The sequence below is a fragment of the Myotis daubentonii genome, chromosome 2, assembly GCF_963259705.1.
Source record: "Myotis daubentonii chromosome 2, mMyoDau2.1, whole genome shotgun sequence".
Taxonomy (NCBI): Eukaryota; Metazoa; Chordata; class Mammalia; order Chiroptera; family Vespertilionidae; genus Myotis; species Myotis daubentonii.
In genome coordinates this window covers 201,200,667-201,228,617 of record NC_081841.1, presented here as the reverse complement: position 1 = coordinate 201,228,617, position 27,951 = coordinate 201,200,667, and the positions used below count along the sequence as shown (strand labels likewise).

The 27,951-nt window shown below is 40.5% G+C and overlaps 1 protein-coding gene across 5 annotated transcripts in view; it reads left to right on the top strand.

Moving 5' to 3' along the window:
* The window catches only part of UNC5D (unc-5 netrin receptor D), a 527,348-nt gene that overhangs the window by 307,897 nt on the left and 191,500 nt on the right, over positions 1 to 27,951 (top strand). For all 5 annotated transcript variants that reach the window (XM_059685428.1, XM_059685430.1, XM_059685426.1 and 2 more), the window contains exon 3: positions 5,672 to 5,815. In XM_059685428.1, coding sequence (XP_059541411.1) covers positions 5,672 to 5,815 — 144 coding nt within the window. The remainder of the gene's footprint in view (positions 1 to 5,671; positions 5,816 to 27,951) is intronic.

Below are 27,951 nucleotides of genomic sequence, written 5' to 3'. Positions count from 1 at the left end.
CAAAAGTATAATAATCAATAATCATAACCATATGTTATTCAACATATGAGGAAGCTTCTCATTGTTCAAGCATATTTTTAGGCTCTAACCTGGACTAGTAAGAGACAAGTGAAAATGTTTACTTATTTTTTAGATATATAAGTAGTGGACTCACCTCTTCCAGCTGAATGGCCTGTTTTCTCCTATCTTGGGAGGCAGTGGGCATGGAGGGCCTATCTCAGAGCCAAAGCCAAGCATCAGAGGGACTGAGCTTCCTAGGGAGATGATGGTCCATTATAAAAGGCTCTTCATACAAGACGGTGTCTTTTCACGGGAAGTTCGATTCTTTTCTTCTTTCCAGAGAATTGAGCAAGGCCCTATATACTACTTGGGGAGTTGTTTTAGAATAGTGTTTCTGAGCTTTGTCTATGGAAGCTACCGAATCATTTTCTTGGTTAATTCTCAATTATGAAACATGACAATGTGGAAAACCAGGCACAGCGTGGGTGAACCACTGGACTAAAATAGCCCAGGGAAACGGGAACTGAGACTTGGATGAGAAAACAATGCTGGTCCCTTTTTGCTTCCATGCAGCTTGAGAAATGAAAAACATCTTAGAGGCTGGAGAGGAATTCTCACTTCCCTTCTTGATTTTACTTAGTCGGTTTATTGTGCCAAGCTTCCTACTACAGAGAACATCCAAACTGTTCAAGAACATAAAGCTGTGAGGGATGGTAAGCATTGGAGAACTGGGTTAAAGTCCTCCCCAAGTGCCCATCACCAGGTGTATCTGAACAATGGTTGGCAGCTATAGCCACGGCAGAATGCCGCTGATGGGCTTTGTGGAGGCGTGATAATGAGCAGTAGATGAGAGGCATGGAGACAGCTGTTAGTAGGCACAGGGCTGCAATTGGCATGGTGCTAAATGTTAAATACTATTCCAGAATTCTTTCTTTTCTACAGAACAACTTGGCACTGAGACTAGAGCCCTTTTATTAAGAATTGACCAGAAATACATGATTTTCATTCTTTTTTCTCTTTCTGTTTCTTTCCTCCTATATTCTATACTTCTCTTCTTTGAACAATGGAGCATATACCTTCAATTAATTTGAAAATTCTCTAATGGTTAGTCTCCCAACAGGATTAGATCTGCTAAGAGTCACTAGTGTTTTCTATCTGATAAGTAAGGAGATTACAGCAATAAGTGCTGTCAGCATTTTTCTCATTTAAACAAATAAAGCTGACAAATGATGAAGCTCTGTGCTGCTTTGTTATGTTTAGTACATGCAGAGCAATTATTCAACTGCTGCCAACATAAGTCTATCTACAACTAAACCATCCACCGGCATTGTGAGCTTATTAGCATATCGGTCTCAGAGTCATATTTTTAAATTCTGTAAGACTCTGCTCCATAACAAAGGCCGATGGTTTTAATTTGCACAATAATTTAAAGGGTTGGACTTTTCTGTGCTGATTAGAGTTACACAGCTTATCAGGTAGAATGCTACTCTTAGTTGTGGGATGCTATCTTCGGTTGGCCTGGGATTTTTGCTCCCCTGTAGCATTTCCTATGAGCGGGTTAGCTGCCAGCTCTGAAAATGTAAAAGGAGATGGCTCTCTGGCAGCACCACTGGTGAACGTCAGGGCAGGCAGGTGGGTTGAGGTTCCCTTAAATAGAGCTGCTTCTGTGGATATTTCCTGTGTTACTTCTCGTGTGTGTGTGTGTGTGTGTGTGTGTGTGTGTAATATTTTTATATATAGTATATATGTATATATACACACATATATAAGATATATATATAGAGAGAGGTATCACTAGAGCTATAGTGAAGATTTGAGAGTGACTATGCTAGCTTTAAAATTATGCTATTCAATAGTTATTTCTTGTTATGATATAAAAATTGTAATAGATAACAAAGTATTCATGATTTTTGAAGGGTTCTCCTGGACAGGATGGTTAGACAAGATCGATGGCCTTATGTTAGAAGAAGGCCTAATCCAGAGAGGTGACATCCTACTTTTGGGGGGAAGAGGAGATGGTAATGTCACTGGGGCCTCTTAAAGAAGCCTACCACCCGATGCTACATTGGTTTTGTTTTTCCGATCACTGGGAAGCTCGGAGAAGGACCTGTAACTGAACATTTTCCTCTCAACCCTGGTTAGTCTGAGTGAGGGGTTGTAAACTTCCTGACAAGAATAGGGTCAGAACACTTATGCCCTTCATGGTGGGGTCAATGGTCTACTGTTTATGCTTTCCAAGACAGATGCACAGCTGTCTACCATGTGTAAGAACCATTTTTTCTGGTTTCTGTATATGGAGCCCTGGCATCTTGGGGTTTAGCTGACTCTGAAGGAATTGCCCTGCCAAGGGCTGGCTAATGTCTCCAGAGAACAAACAACTTGCCTGTGAGCATGCCTTTCACATGCACACCAACCAATCCAGAGTCTATTGCCCCCTACCGCGTCTTTTATTGAGCTCTTACACTCTGGACCAATAATATTTCTCTGCCCTAACCCTGGACCAGGTCCCAGACAACTAAGACAGCCATTATGTCCCAGAACCCACTGGAATTCAAACTAGCCAATTCTAAATCCCTCTACGCTGCCTCTCCAATTCATTCCCATGGGGATGACATAAAAGGTTCTTGCCCACATTTCCCCTGCCCGTCCGCCTGTTGATGGGCCCTGTGCTTTCCTGTGTGGCCCTGCACGGTGTGCTGTGCCTCCTGTTCCCAGGGATTTGTGGGAGTAATCTTTGTTTACGGCAGGCATTTCTGTTTCTGTGTGTCTTACCACACTCATTAAAAGCGATCCCAGCCCTAACCGGTTTGGCTCAGTGGATAGAGCGTCGGCCTGTGAACTCAAAAGCGATCCCAGGTACCCTTAGAACACCACCTGCCTGGATTAACTCCTAGCAAGTGTTGAGGTTTGGATGTGGAAACTTACTGCTGGGTAAACTTATAATCCTGAACCATTTTTGTGATGATGTTTGTCTTCATTTCCAAAATAGAGGAATCCGATGGTTTACATATTCTTGTAAAGACGTAGACTTGGTCTCCATGAGCTTGAAGGCATGTCTTCCAGTGAGACCCCTGATCCCCCAGGGGTGGTGTATTCTGTCCTAATATGTCTCCACATGCTATGGCAGGGGAGCTCTGTCATCTTATTGTTTCTCTAACTCTTATGGTATTCTCTACTCCCTTTGCACTATTCAGAGCAGATACTCCCCATCTGCCTCAAATCGAAGACAGAAATATAAAACAAGCCCTCTTCTCTACAGCCCACTTCCTTCTTTTGGTTTATTCAGCCTTTCTGTCCTGACAAGCCTTTGTTGTTGTTGTTGTTTCCATTGATATTTAGAGAGTGGGAGGGCGGAAGAGGAGCGAAGGGGAGAGGGAGAGGAAGAGGGAGAGAGAGAAAAGAGAGAGAGAGAGACATAGATATGAAAGAGACACAGATTGGTTGCCTCATGCACATGCCCCACCAGGGATCAACCTGCAACTCAGGTACTTGCCCTTGACCTTGATGTGAACCCGAGACCCTTCGGTCTGGGGGCTGATGCTTTAACCATTTAGCCACACCAGTCAGGACCTGGCGAGCCATTTTTATTCTCTCTTTCCATGACATTTTCCCTTTCTCTTCACTGGTCAACTTGGCCTTGTTCTTTTTCTTTTCCTCCGACTCACACTACTTTTATGTGCAAAGTTGGAGCTGGGGGACAGCAACAACAATAAAAACCCTACAAGGCTTCTTTCTTATTCAATGTAGGAGAAGGCTTTTAGGACCCTTCCATCTCTGATGGGGGAAAAGGTGTACTTGCACACTTTGCACGAACAGTAGAAATGTGAGTTATTGACTGTCTTCAACATGATGTCCTATATGTGGTACCTCCTACAAATTTAGAAAGTACAACTGAAATTGTACATAGTAATTTATGTGACCATAATGCTCTCTCTCAGCACACACTGAAAATAGCACATTATTGACTGGGTGGGAAGGAATGTTTCCCTAGCCTGACTAATCTCACACCTCCGTTCTTGTTCTTTAAATCCTACCCCCACCCAAGATATATAATCACGGTCCACCTCCTCCACTGGGAGTCCCTGGCTCACTTAGATTCTACTGATGATTCCATCCCCTGAATTCCTTTGGAACTTAACCCTTTGCGGTCCAGTGTTATTTTTGGAATTCAAACAGTCTGGTCCAAATTAATTGACGGGATTGAATGTTGAACTTTTTAATGTTCTTATTGCTTGACGTTGGACCTGCTCCTAGCGCCTGGTCTGTCGAGTCAGCCTTGAGGTTGGACTGAAAAGGGTTAAAAAGTATAGTTACCCTCTTAATTTTTCTTTGAATGTTCCATATGTTAGTCGTATTTCCATATTGACGTATATGCACTTAAAATTGGGGGACAGAATTGAATTTTTAAGAGGGACCTGCACACAGTGCTGGTTTTGGTGTAAGACAGATACAGACCAAACCCCAGGTCTTCTGTTTACAGATAGTGTGACTGGACATGTGACTGCATCTCTCTCAGTCATAGTTCTCTCCTCTGCAGAGTGGGGATACAGTTATATCGGCTGCACTGGTGCTTTGTAGAAATGGAGTGAGTGAATAGGTTGAAGGATTATCATGATGGTAGACACTTCAGTGAAATTCACCAGGCACCGCCGTTCCTCTCCCAGGCTGCCTCTCCTGACAAGGCCCAGCCTCGGCAAGAGTTCGCTGTATGGACAAAGCATATGGACTATGAAGGCTGCACCCCTGCTTGTGATGATTTAACTACTGGCTAGTGAGGGGTGTGCCCTTTCATTCCTGGCATTCTATTCAAGGTGACTGTCCTTCCCAAGAAAGAAAGGCTGGTAGTTCTAGGTCAGAGGTTTGGAAGAAACTCCCACTCCCAGTAGGAAGCACCTAGCAGACTTTCTAACTCTTAGAAAGAAGAATGGAAAGTATTTATAATGATTATAATGATAATAGTGATGATAATAACAGCAGCAACAATATTAAAAGGTCAAGGTCTTCCTTTTATCTCATTTTACAAATGTACCCTTAGCCCCTCTTTCTACAAAACCCTCTTTTTTTCATCTCCTTGCACGATGGGTCTAAAGGCCTTCCTCAGTCCTCCTCTCAGGGCCTGCAGACTAGCGTAGTTCCACTGGTCTGCCTCACACTTGCGAGCCCCTCCTGGGACCCATCCCATGCATGTTTGCTGTCTCCTTTCTCCTCTAAGCCACACTGCTAGAGGGACCCTGTCCCCACAGCCATACTCAGGGGTGGGGCATTTAGAACCACCTGGAACTCTGTCACTGGGGTTGGCATGTTGAGGCCTCTTTAGCTTCTAGAATCCCAGCACCTAATTTGGTACTACATTTCTCATACTTGATTTTAAACCAAGGAAGGTAAAAAAACAAACAAAACAAACAAACAAACAAAACACTACATCCAGGCACTATGAAAACTATTATATTGTATTGGAGCCTCATTGGTTGGTGATATTTTACACTCCTTCTTTCCAGCCTACTCAACTGTTGGGATTTAATTAGCAGTAATATATTATTGTCAGAGTAATTAAAACCGCTCCTTGATTAAAAACAGGATGGTTTAATTAACAAGGGAAGGTTTGGCTAGCCCTAACGTTCTATTTGAGAAATACAGCAGCCTCAGTGGATTTGCTCTGTCTCCCCATCAGGCTTGAAGGTCCGGGAGGTGTTTATCAACGTCACCAGGCAGCAGGTGGAGGACTTCCACGGGCCAGAAGACTATTGGTGCCAGTGTGTGGCCTGGAGCCACCTGGGGACCTCCAAGAGCAGGAAGGCTTCTGTGCGCATAGCTTGTGAGTACTGGGTGACTTCCTTGTCCTGGGGGAACACAGACAAGACTTAAAGGGTTGAAGAGGGGTTGGACATGCCAGGTGCTTCTGCAGAATATGCATTAGCAGACAGTAGAACACTGTCAGAATTGTCTCTACCTCTACTAAATTACTCCTGTAAAGTTGTCCATTAAGTGTTTGATAATCTCCTGTGGAGTATAACCAGCAAAACATTTTGGCTAAGGATGCTGCCGAGATTGTCAGAGTGCAGGTGTCTCAACAATGCCAGGAAAGAACAGGTCTTGGGAGAAAGAAACCCATGCAAATGGATTCTGCTGTTCACCATCAATGGCGACGTTCAAGGGGCATTGCTGGGAAGAGTTGAGCAATGACTGTTTACCGTACTTCCCAGCAAATCTGCAAAAATAAGACATTAAAGAGTAAAGGATTTTTATAGCCTGCTGTTAAACCTCTTTCCCCTGAATCTTAAAACATGAAAATGGGTTTTAAAACTGCATTTCTTTGCCCCAAGTAGGGCTTAAAAAAATAGACACTTGGAACAACAACAAAAAAACACAAAAAAAGAAAGAACGGAAATTGCTTTTCACGAGAGTCCAAGATTTCTTTATCATGTTTCAGCATCAGTGTTTCCTTTATCTCAAACCTACTGAGAAATACACAAACTTCCTTTCTCCTCCTTTAGAGTGTCTTTATCTCACCCACCCCCATGTGTCCCCATAAAACCTCCTTTGTGTGCTCAGGAGTGTAAAAGCCCCTCAAGAAAGAAATTGAGAGGCAGAGAGCAGAGACGTTTCTTGTTGTTTTATTCCAATGCTGCCTTTTGAGAGTGTCCTGAAGAATATCGAACAGGGGGGATTTATTTGAGGACTCAAGGAATTCTTCATAGCGGTTGTCAATGGTTTAGGGATTAAGAATAGGAGTGAATTGCTGTTTTCAGAGACATGCATGCTTCTTGGGAAATGAAATCTTCCTCTCAAAATGTGCATTTCCTCTTCACTGAACTGGCAATTTGGGGGTCCCTCTCCTGAGCGTCAACTGGGCCCCGGGAAGCCAAGGAGAAGAGGTCATCTTGTTAACCGCACTCTTGACGTAAGAGCCATAGGGAACCTTTTTCCTATACTTATTTAGTTAATGTTAGCCGACAAATATTTCATGACTTTAAAGTCGCAGGTCAGCTGAGGAAGGGACTATGTTTGATTTTATTCTCCCTGAACACATCTAGCTCAGAATCCCCTGCATGGTCTCATCCAGGCTAGCCGGGGGATTTGACCCTCGTCAGGGGGAAGCAGATTACCCTCTGGGCTGTGTGTGAAGACGGGAGAGGCGATACAGCAAAGGGGATTTCAACATGGGTTCCATCAAACCCCTTCTTCTCATTGTCACTTTCCCCCCTTTTTGTCTTCCTCTACTTCTCTGGGGCCCACGTGACACATTCTATGTGTTACTAACAGTAGCATTTCCCTAATCTATGTACTTCGTCTCTCTCACCTCCATACTTGCTCACTTAATTCCTGATTGGCGCGTGCCTGCTAGAAACCTCCAAAGTTTACCTCTGGCTTACAAAGTTTGGCAGTGGATGGCTCGGACCCACATTTACTAATTTCCCATAACCTTCAAGTGTGTGCCCTTTGCTGTTCTGTGCACCCCCTCTCCTGGCTGACATGTGTCCTTGCCCCTGCAGTTTCCAGTGTCACACATTATCCGGGTAGTGAAGAACCCAGACAGTCGAGTCCTGTCAGTTTCCAGTTCTAGTTCCACGACTTGAGTTTTGTGATGATGGATGATTTATTTATCTCTCTGTGTCTCAATGTCTTCAATGGCAAAAGTGTGCCTATTGGTAGATTTATTGGAAGAGTTAGACGTATTGATAACTGTAAGTGTTTTAAAACTCTACCTGACACAGAGTCAGCCCTTATCAATCACTAGCTATTATTTTGTGATGTATTTCATCTTCCCTAGCACCAGCATCAATCACCAGTAGGTGCATAAATACTTACTGAAACTAATAAAACAGAATTAAAATTTTAGTGCCTTAATCAATTTTTTTCCCTGCAGATTATGGCTATAGGGATTCCAAAAACCCATTCTAGGTCAGTAGTAGCTATTTAGCTCTCCCAAGTATGATAGGATCAAAGAGTGTTAGAAATGGAAAACACTTTTTTCTCACATCTGACATTTTTTAGAGTCACCTGATACCACTGGGTTAATAATCTCATAAATCTCTTCAGGGATTAAACAAAACTCATGTTGTCATTCTTGTTTATGATCTGTTTATATGAACATGGTAAAGATAGGAGTTTCAAGTTATAAACGCAATATTATGTAATTAATATAATCTCTAATACTATTTACAACATATTTTTAATTTCTTCACATGTCACTAGTGGCAGATTCTTGAATTTATTTAAAATTATGAAAGTCAGGACTTGATTTGTCATTAAATATTGCTTCTGACTTGGGGACCAGTGTACATCAAAATGGAAATTAGAGTTTAACTGTGTTTAATGACATCAGAAGTAGAGGGGAAAAAACTGTCTTTAGAACCCGGCTTGGAATTCTTTTGATTTACTTGTAGGAGAAAACACATACACACACACAAAAAGAAAAAAACACATTTTTTTTTTTATAACTTTCATGTTTTGTTGAAATAAGAGATTTCTGGCTGTTATTTGAAGCACTTCCCAGCAAACAACGCATTGCACTGAGAAGAGTTTTTATTTCCAATAAATGAAAAACCAAATTGGACATAATTGTCACTGTGTTTTTTTTAAGATTGGTTTTTAAAGTACGAAAGACATTTTAATGTGCTAAATAAGGATTTTGATAGATTAATGTAGCTTATGAATCTGATGACAGTTGTCTTGAGGGGACTTTGCAAAATTTGTGTCATTTTTATATTATTCATTAAGTTATTGTAGTTCAACAACAGAGCTACTGTCATTTCCAACATTTAACCAGTGGTCCATTAAGAATTTAACAATTTCAAAACCACAGTGAGCACTACCTGCATGGCGTCTGGGACATTCTGCTGAGGCATGTGTTGACTAGAGTGTCTGGACATGAAATGGTTAGCTAATCTCTGCAAAAACACCAGGAAGCTCAGTGGCATCATTTCCCTTTGAGATCCTTCTATTTTAAAGGGAAACAATATAAAGACAATTACTTCATTTATTTATATAACTTACATTTTCATTGACAAGGACCTACCTGGCGAATTAGTGAGATATGCAGATTTCTGGCTTCTACCACAGACCTGTTGGATCAGACTCTGGAGGGAGTTCCAGGGAAGCTGTGTTTGTATGAAGTTATCCACGTGATTCTATGAGCAGGCTGCTTTGGATGCAGGAACAGTGTTTAAAAGTGTTTAATGTGCACGTAGATAAACTGCGATCGTATTAAAGTACAGATGACTCAATTAAAATGATGCAGTAAGTCCAGTCCAATGTCACAGATTCTTTTATTTCTGAGAGTTCCTGGATGATGCTGACCCTGCCAGTTGGTCTGTTGGCCATTCTTTGAGTAGCAAGACCCTCAAAAACCTTGAGAAAGCACTATTTGGGAAATGTTGATTTAACCCATTCATCCAACTCTATCACTTAATGGCTGAGGAAGTGATGTCAGGGAGGTTAGGTGACTTGACCAAGGGCCACCAGCAGATGGAGGACAAGAAACCAGACCTTACATCCCTTTCCCCTTCCCTGAGTGCTCTTGCTCCTGGGCCATGCTCTTTTTTTCTGTGCAATGGAAGTTTGAGAACCAAATACAATGAAAAGTTCATGGGCATTTGAGTATCTCCTTAAGGAAAGCAGCAATTTCTTTCCTGATCTGTTTCTGAGTTAGTTGTATTCCTCTTACAGTCAAGTTTTTGCATGTATATTTATATGTATGTATACTTATATATATACTTTTATTATGTATACTTATATTTTTATGTATTTATATGTTTATGTATTATATATTTATATATTATATGTAATGAAATGTATATGAAGCTATATGTAATGAAATGTATATGAAAACTATATAAGAGAGATATTCAATTATATGTAGTCATATATATTCATATATATATATATATATTATATTTTATCCTATGTAATAAAAGGCTAATATGCAAATCGACCAAATGGCAGAACAACTGGTCGCTATGATGTGCACTGACTACCAGGGGGCAGACACTCAATACAAGAGCTGCCCCTGGTGGTCAGTGCACTCCCACAGGGGAAGCGCTGCTCAGCCAGAAGCTGGGCTCATGGCTGGTGAGCGCAGCGGTGGTGGTGGGAGCCTCTCCCGCCTCTGCAGCAGTGCTAAGGATGTCTGAAATTCCCCAAGGGCTCCCAGATTGTGAGAGGGCACAGGCTGGGCTGAGGGACCCCCTGAGTGCATGAATTTCGTGCACTGGGCCTCTAGTATACATATAAAATCACAACACATTGCTTGTTGCCTTAGTGGCTATAAAACAGTGTGTAGCCCATGTTCTTGTCATCTTAAACTTGTATGTCTCTTAGTGATTCCACATGGTGTCAGAGATGTTGGCTGCCCATCCAACTGCCTGGGGCTGTAGAGAGCTGAGGCCCCATTTCAAAGGTGATTTTTCTAAAGGTGAAAATCAATAAAGCCAGCCCACATCTTACCCCACCAGGTTGGCAGAAGTCCATCCCCAGGGAGCAGCTCCCACAGGCCTTCTCCGGTTTGTCTGTTTCAATCCAGCTGGAGGGAGCTGGGCTGCTGCGGCATCTGTTACTGCTGCTGCTGGATGGCTGTCAAAACTGGGAATATTCAATTAGGCACCGCTCTTTCTTTTCATGGGTGAACATTTGGCTGCTTAGCCATTGCTTTTCTTTCCTGTTTTTCTCCCTCTCCTTCATCTGCTCACAAAATGTTTTGCCTATACCATTAACCCCGGGTCCATCAATTCCTTCTGGACACTGGGGCCTTTTTTTTTTTTTTTTTAAATGTGGGAGTTGGGATTTGGGGGAATGAAAGAAACATTTGCCTGTTACAGTCACATAGCTTGTTGACTACTTGGAATCAAACACAGCAGGAAACCACTCTTTTGTTGATTTTTTAAAAAATATACATATATGATACATCTAGAATATAATTTAAAAATGCTGTTTATTTGAAACACTCCTAAAATATCTATGCAATTATGCCAAAAATAAGTGAAGAACTTAAAAGAGACTCTCATTTCAAAGCTGTCAAACTCCCTAGCTAATTTTGTAGACACATAGTAAAAATGGCATTTTCATTCGTGGATTTTTTTTGGGGGGGTGGGGGGGGTTTTATCTTTTTGAAAACTATATAAGAGAGATATCCAATTAAATCTCAAATATGGATCTCTGCTTAATGACTTTGATATATAATTTCAGCTGCTAAAGCTGTAAATGCCTTTTTCTAATTATAAAATTAACTATAAAAATACCTGAATATAGCCACATCTGTCTGGTATTCAACCTTGACCTCCATTTCCAGCCTCATCTCCTATTACACTCATATAGGTGTGCTGAATGCCAATTGAGTTAGTACAGCTCCAACTCTGGGACACGTGACTTGCTTTCCTTTCCCCCTTCTTGACATGCTCATATTCCTTCTCCTCCCTGGAGCATAGGAATGTCTTCCCAACTAATTCCTACATCCAAGGCCCTTCTTGTGGGCTGTCTCCTTTACTAAACCAAGTTTAGCAAATCCCTTAAAGGAAGTGATCTCAGCAGCCTGACATAACAACTGAGCCATTGGAGAAGATAACCTTCTACATCAACAGCTTCAAGTTTGATAAATTATCAATATCCCACCTCAGAATTCTCATAGCATTTACTTATCAGTACTTCTCCCATGGTACTTATAATTTTCCCAGAATCAGAGTTATTTAGAAGTTATTTTTGGATTCTTTTTATTAGATTACAGCCTACTTTAAGATTCAACTGCATTACCCTCATTGTCTTGACCTCTGAGTCTAAGACAGAGCCTTATGTATAACCTCTGTATTATAAATGTTTGGTTTGAAAATCAGGCCTGTCAACACCAGCTGCGGTTCCATGAAAGGGTGTTTGTTAGCTATGTGTCATGATTATGCCATGGGGCTGACATGGCATCTGACTTCTTAGCAAATCCCTAGCTCATAAGGACATTATGATAAGGATCATTGTATTCCTCCCTGGCTTCTGCACTCCTCCTAATAATTTTCATTGCAATAAAGAAAAGGGAATTGGGAGCAGATGAGTCATTACAACCATATAGATCTGTGATGTGCATCATAGGGTTCTGAAACAGCATGAGGTTGCCTGCTCTACATGTACTATCCCCTTCCTGCTTTTCACAACATGGAATCCAGCCACATCATGGAAAATATGTTAAGACCAATTCTGGAAACTTGGTAGAAATTGCACAAAAGCTTGAAACTTCCTCCCTGCCCATGGAAGAATGCGGCCAAAGTTAAGAGAAAATATTACTCTACTCCACCCAAAGTCCATCCTAGCTTTCAGGCAGAAATTGATCTGTGTGAACATTACTGAAGTGTATGAGAGTCCAGGCCTGCTGATGAAGCTGTGCACTGTGTAAGAGCACGTAGCCAAGGAAGGGGATGGATGTGCACCCTAGAATGTGGTTGTAAGCATCAAAGGAGGGAGCTAGTTTTCTTGGCATATAGGTGCTGTTTCCTAGCCACAGCTTGTGCTCACAGGGATCCAGTTTACACACAGGTGCTAAATAGGCATGTGGTAGTAGACCTGGGTACATGATTTATGTACCAAGTGCAAAATTAAAATGTGGGGCCTCTTGTTTAAAAATTATTAAGAGTTTCAAGCCATCAACATTAGAGCATTAAATCAAGAATGGGGCCTGTGCAACCACACTGGTCCATGGAACCGGCTGCGTGTGGCAGCCATGGTGATAGTTCAGTAAATTGTTTCACTTATATCATGAAAGATGAGGGACACATTCAAACTGACTCCACATAGACTTGGAGACAGGATTATTCCATTTTGCTCCTAAGTCGGAGGCAGCATCCCCGGAGCTAAGTTTTAAGATGGCATATTTGGGGTCAAGCTGGCAACTAGAAATACCACGCGATGGAACATTCTCCCGTGGCCACAGTCTCCTGGGAACTGTGGGAACTGTGAATTAGATGAGTAGGTTAGGTATGGACTAATGTAGTTTTAAACTATATTTTTATTTTGACATAATTTCAGATTTTCAGAAAAGTTATAACGCAACGGATTCCCTGAAACCCTTTACTGATATTCTTCAAATGTTAACATTTTACCACATTTGCTTAGGCATTTTTTCTCTTTCTCTGCTTATCTACATATGTGTTTGAATATAGACAATTGTGGTCTAAATTTTGGCTTGTTAAAGATTATGTTGCAGCCGTGATACTCTTTTTCCCTAAATACTTCATTGTGAATGTATTTAAGAAAACAAAGGTATTTTTACATAACTGTAGCATAACTATTAAGAAATTAACATTAATAGAATACTATTATGCAATCTAAAGACCTTATTCGCATTTCATTGATTGTTCAGTAATGTCCTTTATAACAGTAACAAAAATCCTAGAGCATGGCTTGCATCCAGTGGAGAGTTTCTGTAGCCTCCTTTAATCCAAACAATCCCTGCCTTCCTTTGTCCTTCATTGCACTGAGATTCTAAAGTGTAATTGTCAGTTATTTTTCATAATGTCCCTCAGTTTGAACATGTAAAAAGGAAAAAGCAGCCACCTAGAAGGGCTCCCGCTGACCAAATTGGGACAATTTGACCATCAAAATAAGTGATAGTGAGGTATTATAACTCATTAAATAAGAATCCATGAATCGGGGAGTGCCCTTACAGCTGGTAGAGGGGATGCTACCCAATTCATGAATTGCTTAATAAAGTGAATCAGGGTTGGAGGTGTGTGAGATAAAGAATCTATGACTCTATACTCATATGTGTGTTTTTTAAAATTAATGAATGGGTGAATATGTAAATAAATAAATGAGGGAAAGGGAGAGCTCTTGCTTACAGTAGAATAAATGAATAAATGTCGAAGGAATGAAGGAAAAGGAAAATTATGATTTAGCCTCTATCATAATATAAATTGATTCAGACAAGCATTATGGGTGCTAAACATAGTGGATGAAAGTTTCAGGAGTAACAGGATGTTTACATAATCCACAATATACAGTAAATTTCAAAGGGGTGTTAGTAATGTTGCAGTAGAAAATTCTGCCGTATACCACTTTAATCAAGTGATTGGAGTTGATATAATCAGCAGTGGGGCGGATTCATAGCACATGTCTCCTGATGTGGTGAACTGATCCTTTCCAAAAATGTCTACTGTATATTTAACCATAGGAAAACACTGAAATGACCTCAATTGAGAAGCATTTTACATAATAGGTCATTTTTAACTACACACATCTCTCAAAATGCTAGCTTCGTGTAGAACACTGCTGGGTATTCTGGGAAATAAGAAGCCACAAGATAGACATAGTACATTTTTCTGAAGCATCAATTATCATCCCCTTTAGGTCTCTAAAATATAAACAGGAGTGCAGAGTGGGGTGGGATGCAAACTTTTCTTGAATTGGGAAGATGCAGCTTGGAACTTCAAAGCCATTTATTTTGTGCATGCCACACCGTTTTAGGCTCTACCTATAAATGTATTTGAGGATGTGAATTTATTTCGCTCTGCCAATATGGGCACTTCAGTAGAACGTGTGAGAAACACTGAACTATAAACAATGGTGATTCTGTGAACGGAGTAGAATGATCTGTTTGGAATTGATATAAACTGTGCTACTTGTGCTTACCATGTACACAATTGAGTACATCAACCTTAAAGATGAGAACTACTAGGTAGAATCACATTGCTTTATGATATATTCTTCTGTGGATGATGAAAAGAATTTCCCCAAATAATTTTCCTTCATGTTATTTATTGCCAACCATTATTTTACCAAGAAGAATTTGCAGAAATATGGCCACAACCTTTTAAGGAAATTGCAACTAAATTCAGCCTGCCATTTTTGTGGTAAAATAAACTTCAAACTTCCTGGAAAATGGCCACTTCTATAAAAAATCTCAGTGAAAGCTTATCATGAAAGAAGGTATAGATTTTACTTCGATTCAGCTCTCATTTTCTCCACTAAAGAAACATTCTCACAGATAATGCAAGCAGATGTTAAGCCAGAAAAACAAAAACAAAACTTATCTTTCTTAAACTTTGAGGACTTCTTGAGCCTGGTGATATTATTTCTAAATCAGTTTAATATCTGACCACCAGAGTAAGTAAAGTCAAGAGTGTGCATTCTGGAGCTTTGTTAAGTGGTGCGCGAGTGCTTAGAGGTGGAAGTGTTGCCGTCCGTGAATAATTACCCACCATGTCCTGGGTAGCACAACAATAAAATTCCATCACTCCCATCGAAGAGTTTATAGCCTAGTGAAGGGATAGACTTATGAACAAGTCTTTTCAATTGAGCATGGTTAATGGAAAGCACAGTGTGTTTTAGGAGCCCACAAAAGGGACAGTTTACTCATCCTTGAGGTCGAAGATGCACTTTCTGAGCTAATTCCTAAGGAAGAAGGGGGCTACCAGTTTAAAGAATGTGTAGGTTAAGGAGAGAGCTTGAGTAAAAGCACAGAAAGATGGGACAGCATGGGAACTACATGGATCTATGTGAGAAAGCAAGGAGAGGGGGCTACCAGGGCAAGTAGATGGGCCGGATTAGGGAGGGTGTGTGCATTCTGTAAGAGTTTGCGTGGTCTGGGGCCACTGAAGTGTCATAAGCAGGGCAGTGATGGCAGTGATGTGATATGTTTTCAAAGCCTCCCACCCTTCCATTTACCGCAGCCAGAGAGATGTCAGAGGAACAAGACTCAAGGCAAAGAAGCTTTGTGCCCGTCTATGAGGCCCCTGATGGAACTTGAACTTTTGCAGGGACGGTTGTAGGTTGAAGAGGAGGTGGCAAATTTGAGGTCCCAGGAAGGTAAAATTATCAAATGTCTGTGGCTGCTTGGCTGTGGAGCTGAGGGAAGGGAAGGGAAGGGGAGCATTTAGAAATTCCTCCAGGTTTGTTTTTGGCTTAAGTGACTGAATTGATGATGATTCATTAATGACATTATGAACAGAGTAGAGGAAACTAGGTGGAAGAACAAGATACCGAGTTCAGGTTTTGATCATGGTATGTGTGAACACCCATGGAATGAACTGTGAACTGTTTCATCATGCTGTCACATTTTTCAGCCTGAAGCCTAGGCATTAGCATCAAACTCAGAACCAAGAGTCATTGCCAAGTAGGTAGTCATTAGGATAGTAGATCTTTATCAGGAAGGTCGGAGATGTAGGGTTTTATCAGAATTGCTTAAGGTGTTTTCCCATACTAGACATTCTCCCAAACTGCTGGTGAGGAGAGAAGGGGCAGCAGGCCCATGAAATTCTGTGAATGGTTAAAGCGGCATAGGGGTGTGGGGAGAGCGGGCAAAAAGAGGGGAAGCCATGAAGAAAACTGAGGGGGAAAAGTTGAAAGGGTGCTGGGAGATCCGAGGGGAGTCAGAAGTTTTTGTAAAGGAATAAAAGGTCAGTAGTGTCATTGTCACCATAAGGTTAAGGTAAGAAGTGAGAAGGATCAATGAGATTTGGAACCATGAAGGCCTCCGTGGATTTGGGCAAAGCACCATAGTGAGATTATAGAGGATCTATAGGGATCACTGGGACATGAGAAAGCAGAGATGGTATGGACAGCCATTTCCAAAAATTAGACTGAAGGGAGAAAAGTTTGAATGGTAGCTGGAGGTAGCTATTTGAGGAAGAGATGGTGATTTAATGCAAGCGTGAAGATTAGATGGGCTCATAGGAGCGGTAGAAAGAGTGCAGAAGTAAATGTCAGAATGTTATCTGACAATCAAATTCCTCCTTCACTCATGGGAGTGAGGTTAAGGTTCTTGGGGTACCACTGAAATAAGAATTTTCAGAAGTCCCCACGGGAGAATAAAATGTGGAAAAAGACTTTATTTGCATGAAGTTACATTCCTTGGGTTGCAAAGTCCCCTACTTTATAAGCCAGTCCTGAAAAAGGTATAACTGGGGTCCCAGAAGAGCCAAAAGCAAGGCCAGTGTCCAGAGCTTCCATTCCATGTTGCAACCGGGTGTAGTTCAGTATCCAAGCTGATTAAAGCCCATTAGTCCATTGTGGGAGTCCCACATGGCCGTGAGCCACGTCGGTGCTTGGGAGTGTATCCCCCTGCAACAGGAATCACAGTAACCCAGCACACCAGTCAGTAAAAACCAAGAGAGTGCATTTCTTTGTTTAGAAGTTTAAATTTTCAGGTTTTCTCACTGGCAGTGGTCACCCTATTCTGCCCACTGACTCGCTTTCATGTGTGATTGACGGGAAAGCTCAGACCTTACTGGGCATATGTCTAAATTGCCTTTGTCCAGTCCCTTCCCTCATTGATCAGCAGGGAACAGACTTGGAGAGTATTAAATGAATCTTTTTGGCAGAGTGTATAAATGGCATGCCTATATTATTTAGCCTTCCCTCTCCTCCTTTCCTGTTAAATAATAACCAGGTTATTACAATGGCATCAAGAAGAGCTGGATTTGAGTTCTTGGTTCAAGTAACTAGCTTTGCACTCTATTATAGACTAAAACCTGCTGCATGTGAAAATCATGTGTGGGGCTCTTAATATTTAAGAAAAGCTGTCCATCTTTCTGACCTTAGGAACACAATTGCTGGGAGTGGGTCCTGGGAATGTTTTGTAACTTTGCCTTCTTCTGTATTCCTCCTTTCCAATGACCAACATTTAGTTTCCTTTGCAGATTCTTCCCTTGCTTCCCACCTCTAAATATTGTGGTTCTCTACGTATCTCCTTAATCCACAGACTTTCCCTAGGTGAAATTTTTCACTCTATGGCTTGAGGTACTGCTTATCTGCTGATTATTTGCAGCCCTGAGCTTGCATCTTATCTCTCCATTTCTTTGCTCACTGACTAAATGAGATAATAATCCACTTGGGTATCTACTAGGCACCTCAAATGCAATATCTCCCAGAGAGAGTTCTCTTGGTTTTCATATCATCAACTCTCCTGCAAAGCTGTGTTTAGTCTAGCCTTTCCTGGTTCGGTAATGTCCCCTCAGAGGCTCACAATAAGACCTAGGTGTCACAATCTAGGTTCTTCGGTTTCCTTCGGTCACATCCCACCAGCATCAAGTCCTACCATCTCTATCTCCAGAACATATTCTGAATGTATCCACTTCTGTCCATCTGGTGCAAACAATTGTTATTTCTCTACTGTGATAACCTTACTGCTTCTAGTCTTGCCCTCTTAAAATCCATTCTCCACACAGTGGACTGAGAGGTTATTTTTTTTTAAAAAAAATACAAACCAGATCACACTGTTCTCTTGGCTGAACTTCTCCCACTATCTTTCCAAACTTCTTGATATTGGCCCTCTGGGAATTACCCAGCCCCCTCGTGCCTTCCCTGCACCATAATGCCCCCCTTCGTTGTCCAGCCCCAGTGACTTCTTTTCTTCCTCAAATACCCCTGCTGGCTCCTATTTCAGAGTCTTGTGTTGTTCTCTTTCTGAAAAGCATCCCCCAGACCTCTGAATGGGCAATTCTTTTCTGTCAGATTTAGTTTTATCTGCATTATTTGTTATGGATTTTATTACCCCAAAAGTGACCAACTTTTGGCTAACTTGTTTTCTGAGATCCTTTTGGAAAGATTGATTGAAGGTCAGAGAAAATGCAACTTACCTTCAATTGCTCTATGCAGCCAAGCAGGAGGCAGGCGTGCTGGATGTTCGGCGTCATATCCCATAATCCACATGCTTAAGACACTTGGCCACACCGAGACCTGGGTCAGGGGTGGGTTGTGGGGAGGATCAATAAAACTAACAGTATAATTCAAAAATATATGGCTTCTTGTTGCTGGTTGTTTTTTCTTTTTGACTCTTTCTCCCCTTCCTTTTCCCTGGCCCTATTGCTCTGCAGCACTAATACTGAATTATAATGAAGTGGTGAGTATTAAAGCTTAAGTTTATTTTTAAGTCATTTCTTTTTAAACTCCTTGCTAGTTCATAACCTTCTAATTTCCTGTGGAGGGCTAGGAGAGCACTGAGAAAAGTCAGGAATGATTCTTCATGCCTGTGTTGTTCTTGAAACCCTCTATCCCATCAACTATTGAATTATTTTTGCATTCAAGTGTTCATCAGGATGCTGAGTGGCAATATGCTCTGGTGCTTTTGTAGGTTGTGTGGGGTTTAACCAACATCATGGATAGGAATCCAGAAAGTAGGAAGACGAACAGTGCAATCTGTCTATATGCTTTTGGACAACTGAGCAGCCTGGTCTAGACAATGGTTTCTGGGGCTTCACTTTAACAAAAAAAATATACATCAAAAGTACTTTGTTTCAGTAGCTATTTCTACATTCAAACAAGAGTCAATATTCCCATTAGCACAGTAAGTAGAGCAATAATACAAAAATATAGAATGTGGAGCTATGGATATTCTGCCCCTATACCTTTCAGTAGAAAACTATGTAAAGATCCAAAATGTGAGTTATTAGCTTTCTTTTAATTTGATTTAAAGCCTTAAGAACAAGCGAGCAGAGAATTTTGGCTTTTTCACCTAATAACTGTTCCCTGTTGAAGGTTGTTGAGATCTGCTATTTAGGTCAAGCTTCAGCTGTCCTTGATGTATTGACACAGCCAAGTCAATGTAATCAATGCACAAAAGGTGCCTTTTATGGAACTTGGAGACAAAGCAAACCCCACAAATCCTTCCCCAAGAGTGGTTTCCATATATGGAGTTCTCGCCCTTAGTCCCTGCAGGAAGAATTGGTGCTGAGTGGCTTCTGAGATGTAGGTGGCCATGTTGTGTCCCACGGATGCCCACTATCATGTTCATGGGCCCAAGAATGTACACATAGGCAGGTTAGCTGCATGTGAATAGACTCGAGAAGGATAAAGTGACTATGTGCTTGTAGATTATTGCTCCTCTGAGGATAACGTGATCCTGAAAGAGAATCTGCCATTGATAGTGGCAACAGAAGGAAAAAAGACAGATGAAGAAGCAGATAGCAGTGACCCTGAACGATCAGAAGCCATGAGTAAAAGCAGAAGCCATTAAGAAAGCACAGAGTGAGAGGCAATTGTTCAGGAGGAACAAAAGTAAGAGAAGCAACATCTGTGCTAAAAACTATGAAACCACCCAGTTAATGGAAATGACACTGGATTTCTTCGTCCCCTCATCAGGCCATGGTACAGTCTCTTTAAGGCCTGCTTGTTTTGTGATCTTTACTCTCTTTTTCAAGCCTTGTCTGTGATCTTTCTTGTTTTCCAATCAGTCCTGGACTATAATTAAGATTGTCGTCCTCCTGATTTTTAATACATTTTCAATTTGGGGGATACGAATGAATTTTTTGCATGTCGTTGTAAACAAAAGCGACCGAATACAGTGGAATGTAATAAGGGAATAGGTCAACTGAGGGCAGGTCAAATTAGTGCTCGAGCATTTTGTAAAATTGCAGCTGTTTCTGCCCATCACCAGGCGTCCCTGCTGCTGGATACTCCCTTTGCAACATCACTGTTGCCTGACTCACTGTGCTGCTTGTTGTGGAAGGGCCAATGTCACACAGCGCTAGTTATAAAATGATTGATTGATAACCACAGAAAAATTACAGATCACGGAGATGGGCATGGAGGGTCTAACAATGCTCCCAGGTTATTCCAGGATCCTGAAAACAGCCTGCAGGAGCCTCTGCCTGACAGGAGTGCTGGCTACAGCCCAACTCCTTGCTCTCCTAGATCCTGCTCATTACCTGGTACCAAGGTGAGGTCAAGGGGAACATGAAGAGGCCCACTCAATTCAACTAGGACCAACGATGTCTTTTCTTCCCTATTGAAGCAAGATTTACTCAGCAGGAGTTACTTCTGCTATATTCAGAAATCTTAGGAATTAACAGATGTCACCTCTACACCCCTGACATATGGGAATCTACACATGAAATTGTGCTTCAGTGTGAGTTTCTTTCAAGGAGATTGGCGAGATCAGAACTAGAAGATCCACAGAAAATACATGAAATGACAGATAAGAGCAGCAGAGTCTTAATATGGATCACTGGGTTAAGAAATTTGAAGAATTCATAGATCTAAGCAAGGCAGAGGGTTTAAGCGGGGCTGGCAAGAGAGGCATAGATAATGTGCCAAATATAAGAACACTGTTATCTAGGAAAGCACTGACCTGACAGGAAGCCTTTTATATGCTTCCTTTGGGAACTGAAGTGAGTAGCTGACTTCTCAGGCCATAACCATCTAGGGCTAGAGACTGAGGCAGAACCAAATGAGGGCACCAGACCTTGACTTTCATTTTGTTGGCATCCATCTGTTCTGCGTTTGAACCAGCCCTTTCATTACAATTGATCTGTATTTGGCCAAGTTACAAATTCCTTTTATGTATGACAAATGTGGCTTGTTGTTTCTTCAGAAAAAAATATGGGTGGGGAAGATTCAAAGCTAATTTGAATACCATTGTAGTTGGACACTAATGGGACATTGTACCATCCTCTTGCAATCTTAAATGACTATGACCATGTCTATTTTTTTAAAAAAGACTATGATTTTTCACTGGCTGATTTGGTTTGAATGAGTAAATTATTTTTATTTCATTGCATTAACGGCCAGAACATTGAATGAGCCAATAACTCCCTAGTGTTGCTGAGCTGCAAAGAACTATTATTCGCAATTGAATTTTTATTGATTTTCTTGTGCTACAATGACTTTTCTAACATGGTAGCATGAAAGGAAAATTAGAAAAAGGCCAAATAGGGCATAGGGTGAGGAAAGGGAGGCTGCTGCTTCCCATGTTCTAGCCCCAGATGCACGACTTACTGGCAGGTGCTGCCGACTCTGAGTGATCCTGTTGCTGATTATGTGATTTACAAATTAGCCAAGTGCCTGACTCCATCACCTTTCCCTTCTCTTCCCTTCTGATATTTTTGCTTCCAGTTATTTTTGGCCGTGTTGGCATTCTGCTGCAGAGCTGACTAGGGCGGAGAAATGGAGAAAGAGCAGAAGCAGACAGGGTGATACTCCAAATGGGCCAGGGCTGATGTTTGTCAGTGTCATTCGAACACACACACTCACACGTGCGAAGGCGAGTGGATGAATGTGTGTTACTTTCACATCATTATAGTACATTTATCCATTCACGTGTTTGCTTTTCCTAATCATCTGAACTCTTGGAGACTTCATTGTATATGGGTTTAGAATACATATTCAGATGAATTGAAATGGAGTCTCACTCATTCAGTCAGTATTTACTAATAAGTGATCACTACATACCCTTACCAGTACCAGAGGCAAGGCAATCAACAAAGCAGATGAAAAAGGGTGTCCTCGTGCAGATTCCCATGATGAAAATTAAATTAAAGGAGAATATTTTGGAATTCACTGAAGATTTAAAAATACAGTGATTCTTGCTTCCTTCTTTAATAGACATTGTAGGAGTGAAACTTGTATAATAAAAGCCAAACACAATATATTTCCTCCCTAGCTTCTGACTCAGTTTGGTCTAGTTAAGAGGATCTCAGGAACTAGTAGGAAAGAGAAATTTTTTGGACATTGATTTTTAGTGCTTATAAAAGTAATGCATGTTCATCCCAGAAGTTTTGGAAACTACAGAAAGAAATGAAGATGATTGATATACCCATAATCATCCAGTCGCAGATCTTTGAAATGTTGAGTGATTTCTCTGGAGGGCTTTTCCTATAACATATATAGTAATCCCACACCAGTTGCTATTTTAAAATCGTTAAATCATCAATCTTGATGTGTATGTGTGCAGTTCAGTTGAGTCTCCTTATACCAAACAATGTGACAATTATTATTTTTCTCCCTCCCATAGACCATGTGAACATAAGTGAGATCTATGTATATTCCACCCTCACAGTATATATGAATAGAAGACCAAGTCTAATAAAAGAGTGCCCTTATGTGGTGTGATAACTTATGGAAAGAGAGGTAGATAGGCAAGCATTTTGCAGAGACTTGCAAGAAAGGAACAAGAGAGCATAAAGATTTTTGTTAAAAAAATAATAAGCCAGTAAAAGTCTGATCGAAACAATAAATGAGGTCTGGTGTGTATTATGCAGGCCTGTGAGTTTCTCTGTCTCTGCTTACTTATAATTTTCTCTGATAATCTTTTCCTGGAATCACTCACTAGATTTATTAAGGTAGGTCCCACTGCTATGCATTTTTAGAGAACTTTCTTCCCCTCTATCTACTCACTCATCTATATACCTCATAATCACTTGTTTAATGTCTACCCTCCCTGCTGAGACGTATGCTGTGGGAGGGCTAGAATGGTCTATGTCAAGTTCAATAATGCACCCCCACTGCCTGGCAGCTGAGTGAATGTAGGAGGCTGTGGCACATTTACTGAAAACTAATGGTAAATTAAGAGAATGGCTACCAGCAGAAACCAGTTTTTAATGCAGATGTACCTATTGGGGGGGGGGGGAGTACATACATTCTGTAAAGATATAATTGCCGCATTTGAACGAAGACAGTTCTTACTTACTAAAAATATATTAAAGATAGAGCTCATTCACTACAAACTATTTTACATTTAAACATTTACTTGCAAACTTCTAAATATTTTTTTAGTTAAATTTTTAATTTTGAGATAATTGCAGACACGTTCAGTTGCAAGAAGTAATAAAAAGAACCTGTGTACCCTTAGCCAGTTCCCCAAATGGTAATAAATTGTAAAACTGTAGTAATATAACAACTTGGATATTGACATGGACAGAGTCAAGATAGAGAACATTTATATCATTTTAAATAATCTTTCCTGTTGCCCATTTATGGGCATATCCACTTCCCTCCAGCCTTTCCCCCTTCTTTAATCTTGCAGTAACCATTTGCTCTTCATATCTACATTGTTGTCATTTAAATAATCCTATATAATAAAAGCCTAATATGCTAAGTGTCCAGTTGTCCGGTCGTCCGTTTAACTATTCAAAGTGTAATATGCTAAGACCACTCAACCGCTTGCTATGATGTGCACTGAACATCAGGGGGCAGACAGTTGACTGGTCGACCAGTCGCTATGATGTGCACTGACCACTAGGGGGCAGAGGCTCCAACCAGTAGGTTAGTGTGGTACTGGGGTCTGGCTGATGGGGACTGAGTCCTCCCATGGTCCCTCCCTGGCTGGCCAACCTCCCACATCCTTACCCAGCCCTGATCATGCACCGGTGGGGTCCCTCAGCCTGGCCTGAGCCCTTTTGCAATCTGGGACCCCTCAGGGGATGTCGGAGAGCTGGTTTTAGCCCGATCCTGCAGGCCAGGTTGAGGGACTCCATTGGTGCATGAATTCGTGCACTGAGCCTCTAGTGATATATGAAAATTAAATCATATGGTATATAAGTTTGAGGGATTAGCTTTTTGCACTCAGCATTATTTTCCGTCCATTCATTTTGGTCATTGTTATAATAATAGTTCATATCATTTGTAATGTCTACATGGTATTCCATTATATGAAAGCACCAAAATCTATTAACTATTCCTATATTATTAAATACTTAGATTGTTAGCAATTGTTCAGCATCATAAATGAAGATTTGAGCAAAATCACTATACTGCACTTTTTATGTAGCTATCTAATCGTTGTGTTAAAATTTTTTTCAAGAGTAAATCCAATATAATAAAAGGCTAATATACAGATTGTCCCCTCAACTGGGAATTCAACCAGGAGTTTGACCAGGGGACCAACTGCCCTGCCAACTGCCTGGGACCCCTTCCCCTGGCCAGCCCCGCCCCCAATCGCACCCCCTCCCCCAGCCGGCCAGACCCCATTCGTGCATGAATTTATGCACTGGGCCTCTAGTTATTAAATAATATAAATGAATTTTTAAATAGTAGATTTATTGAGATATAATCCATAATACCGGTATTAAATTCACCTATTTCAAGTGTACAGTTTAACAGTTTTTAGGATATTCTCAGAGTTGTGCAACCATTGCCAGTGTCAAATTTGGGACACTTGCATCACACCAAAAAAAAGGAAACTGTTTTGAATGCCTCTTACCCCACACCCACCTACAGCCCTGAGCAATCACCAATCCATGTTCTGGCTCTATGGATTCATCTGTTACAGACATTTTATTTAAATGGAATCATAAAGTCCTAGTCAGTTTGGTTCAGTGGGTAGAGCATTGGCCTGTGGACTCAAGGGTCCTGGGTTCGATTCCGGTCAAGGGCACATGCCCGGGTTGCGGGCTTGATCCCCAATGGGGCGGGGGGCGGGGCGTGCAGGAGGCAGCCAATCAATGATTCTTTCTCATCATTGATGTTTCTATCTCTCCCTCTCCCTTCCTCTCTGAAATCAATAAAAATATATTTAAAAAAATAAATGGAATCATACAGTATGTGGTCTCTTGAGTCTAGAAGCTACAAACCCTGTTTGGATAAGTAGAGGGACATATTAATGGCTTTCTAGTTGATGTAAAAAAGATAATGTTTCTTTAATAAATAGTGATAGCGGTCCTTCTAAATATCTTCCTTAGCCATTTGTGTTTCTTCTTTTGTAAATTCTGTTTTCGTGCCCCTTTGCCATTTTATTTTAGGGTATTTATTCTTCTCACTGTCCTTTACAAGTATCCTTTCTATATTAAAGTTATTAAGCCTCTGCCTATAATTTTGCTTATAATGTTTTAGATGAAACTTATTTTTAATTTTGATAAAATATTATCTATCAATCATTACTTTTCTTAAGTATCTGTTCTTCCTTCAGTTTTAGGTTTAGAAGGGTCTTCCCCATACTAAGATCCAACACATATTTTAATGCTGCTGTGGTTTTGTCCTGTTATGCTTCCAGTGCTCTTGAAAGGATTTTACATGTATTGGCATTTCATTTTCACACACACAAAAAACTATAAAAGGAATTATTATTATCATTTTTTAGATGAGGAAACTAAGGCAAAGAGAGATAAAGATACTTATCAAGGTGGTAGTAAGGACCTGAATAGACAGAATTCAATTAGATACTCTGGCTCCAGCCCCCACCCTCTTCCATGGTTTGCAGTCCTGCCTAGTGAATTTCTGGGACACATGACCTATTTAAATGTTCATTGTTCCCTAGAGGCCCAATGCACGATATTCCTGCAAGGAACTCGGCCCTCACAGCTGCAGTGGCTGCCTCAGCCCTCACAGCCCTGGCTTCGTCCAGAAGGTCGTCTGGAAGGTCATTCGGCCATCCAGTCTAATTAGCATATTATGCTTTTTTTATTATAGGTTAGTTATTATGCATGCTTATGATATGTTATGCATTTCTCTTTCCAGAGGTTTTGGATAATTACATGAACTTTTTGTATGTTACAAATGGTATTTAAATTTATAATTAAGTGGTTTTAATTGCCCACTGCCAGATTTTATAAAAACCCATCTTCCAATTACTTAATTCATTGTTTTGCATGTCTATTCATTATTTATTTTATTTAAAAAGGTAATGTTTTTAGGAAGGGTATGAGCTGATTAAAATCACTTGGCTCAATCATGTCTGAAATTGTTGTCAGTTTGCTCATGAATAATAGCTTGTTTGGGAATAAAAAATTAGTACCTATGTTTTTCTCCTGAAAAACAAAAACAGATTTGATTAATTATACTCTGGTATACACCAGAGTTCTAGGGAAAAATTCTAGTCATAGCCTGATTATTTTTTCATTGTCAGTTACTTTTTTAAAAAAACATATTGAGATATATTTGACAAATAACATTATATAACTTTAAAGTATGCACTATGATGATTTGGTATATGTTTATATTTTGAAATGATTACCAAAATGAGGTTAGTTAACATAACCATTACATCACATACTTACTTTTTTTTTTTTTGTAGTGAGAACATTTAAAATTTACTCTCTTGGCCCTGGCCTGGTGGCTCTGTTGGTTGGAACATCATCCCATACACCAAAAAAGGTTGTGGGTTCGATTCCTAGTCAGGGCACATACCCAGGTTATAGGTTTGATCCCTGGTCAGGCTTATAGGGGAGGCAACCTATCAATGTATCTCTCACATTGGTCTCTCTCTCTCTTTCTCTGTCTTTCTACCTCTCTTCTCTCTCCTTTGATCCCTTCCTTCCCTTTCCTCTCTCTAAAATAAATAAAAACTTATCCTGGGATGAGGAGTAAAAAAAAAAAATTAATTAAATTAAATTGACTCTCTTAGTAACTTTCAAGCATTTAATACAGTATTATTAAGTATAGTTACCATGCTATATGTTAGGGCCCCAAAACTTATTTATCTTATAACTGGACCAACATCTCCCATTTCCCTTACCTCCCATCCCCTGGCAGCCACCAATTTACTCCTTGTTTCTAGTAATTCGGCTTTTTCAGCTTCCACAGAGACTTGAGATCATACAATATTTGCCTTTCTCTGACTTATTCCTCTATATGCCCTTAAGGTTCATCAATGTGTGGCAAATAGTACTAAGTAATATCTGTGTGTGTGTGTGTGAGTGTGTGTGTGTGTGTGTGTGTGTGTGTGTGTGTGACATTTTCATCCATCTATGGACACTTAGGTTGTTTCCATGTTTGTAAATAATGCCTCAACATAGAGGTGCAGGTATCTCTTTAAGGTAGCGATTTTATTTCCTTCAGGTACATACTCATAAAAGGGGTTGCTGGATCATATGGTTGTTCGATTTTAAACTTTTAAGAAACTTTCATGCTGTTTTTCAAAGTGACTGCACCAACTTATATTTCCACCAAAAGCGCATAAGAGTTCTTTGTCCTCTACATCCTCACCAGCACTTATCTCTGGTCTTTTGGGTAATAGACATTCTAACAGGAGTGAAGTGATATCTAACCGTGGATTTGATTTGCATTTCTCTGAAGATTACTGATGTTGAGCACCTTTCCATGTACCTATTGGCCATTTGTATTTTGATAAAATGTCTATTCAGGTCCTTTACCCTTTTCTTCCCATCCTGCCCCCAACCCCCACCCCCAGATTATTTGTATTTTGCCTATTGAGTTGAATGTATTCCTTATATATTTTGGATATTAACCTTTTATCAGACATATGGTTTGCAAATACTTTCTTCCATTTTGTAGGTTGCCTTTTCACTTTGTTGGTCATTTCTCTTG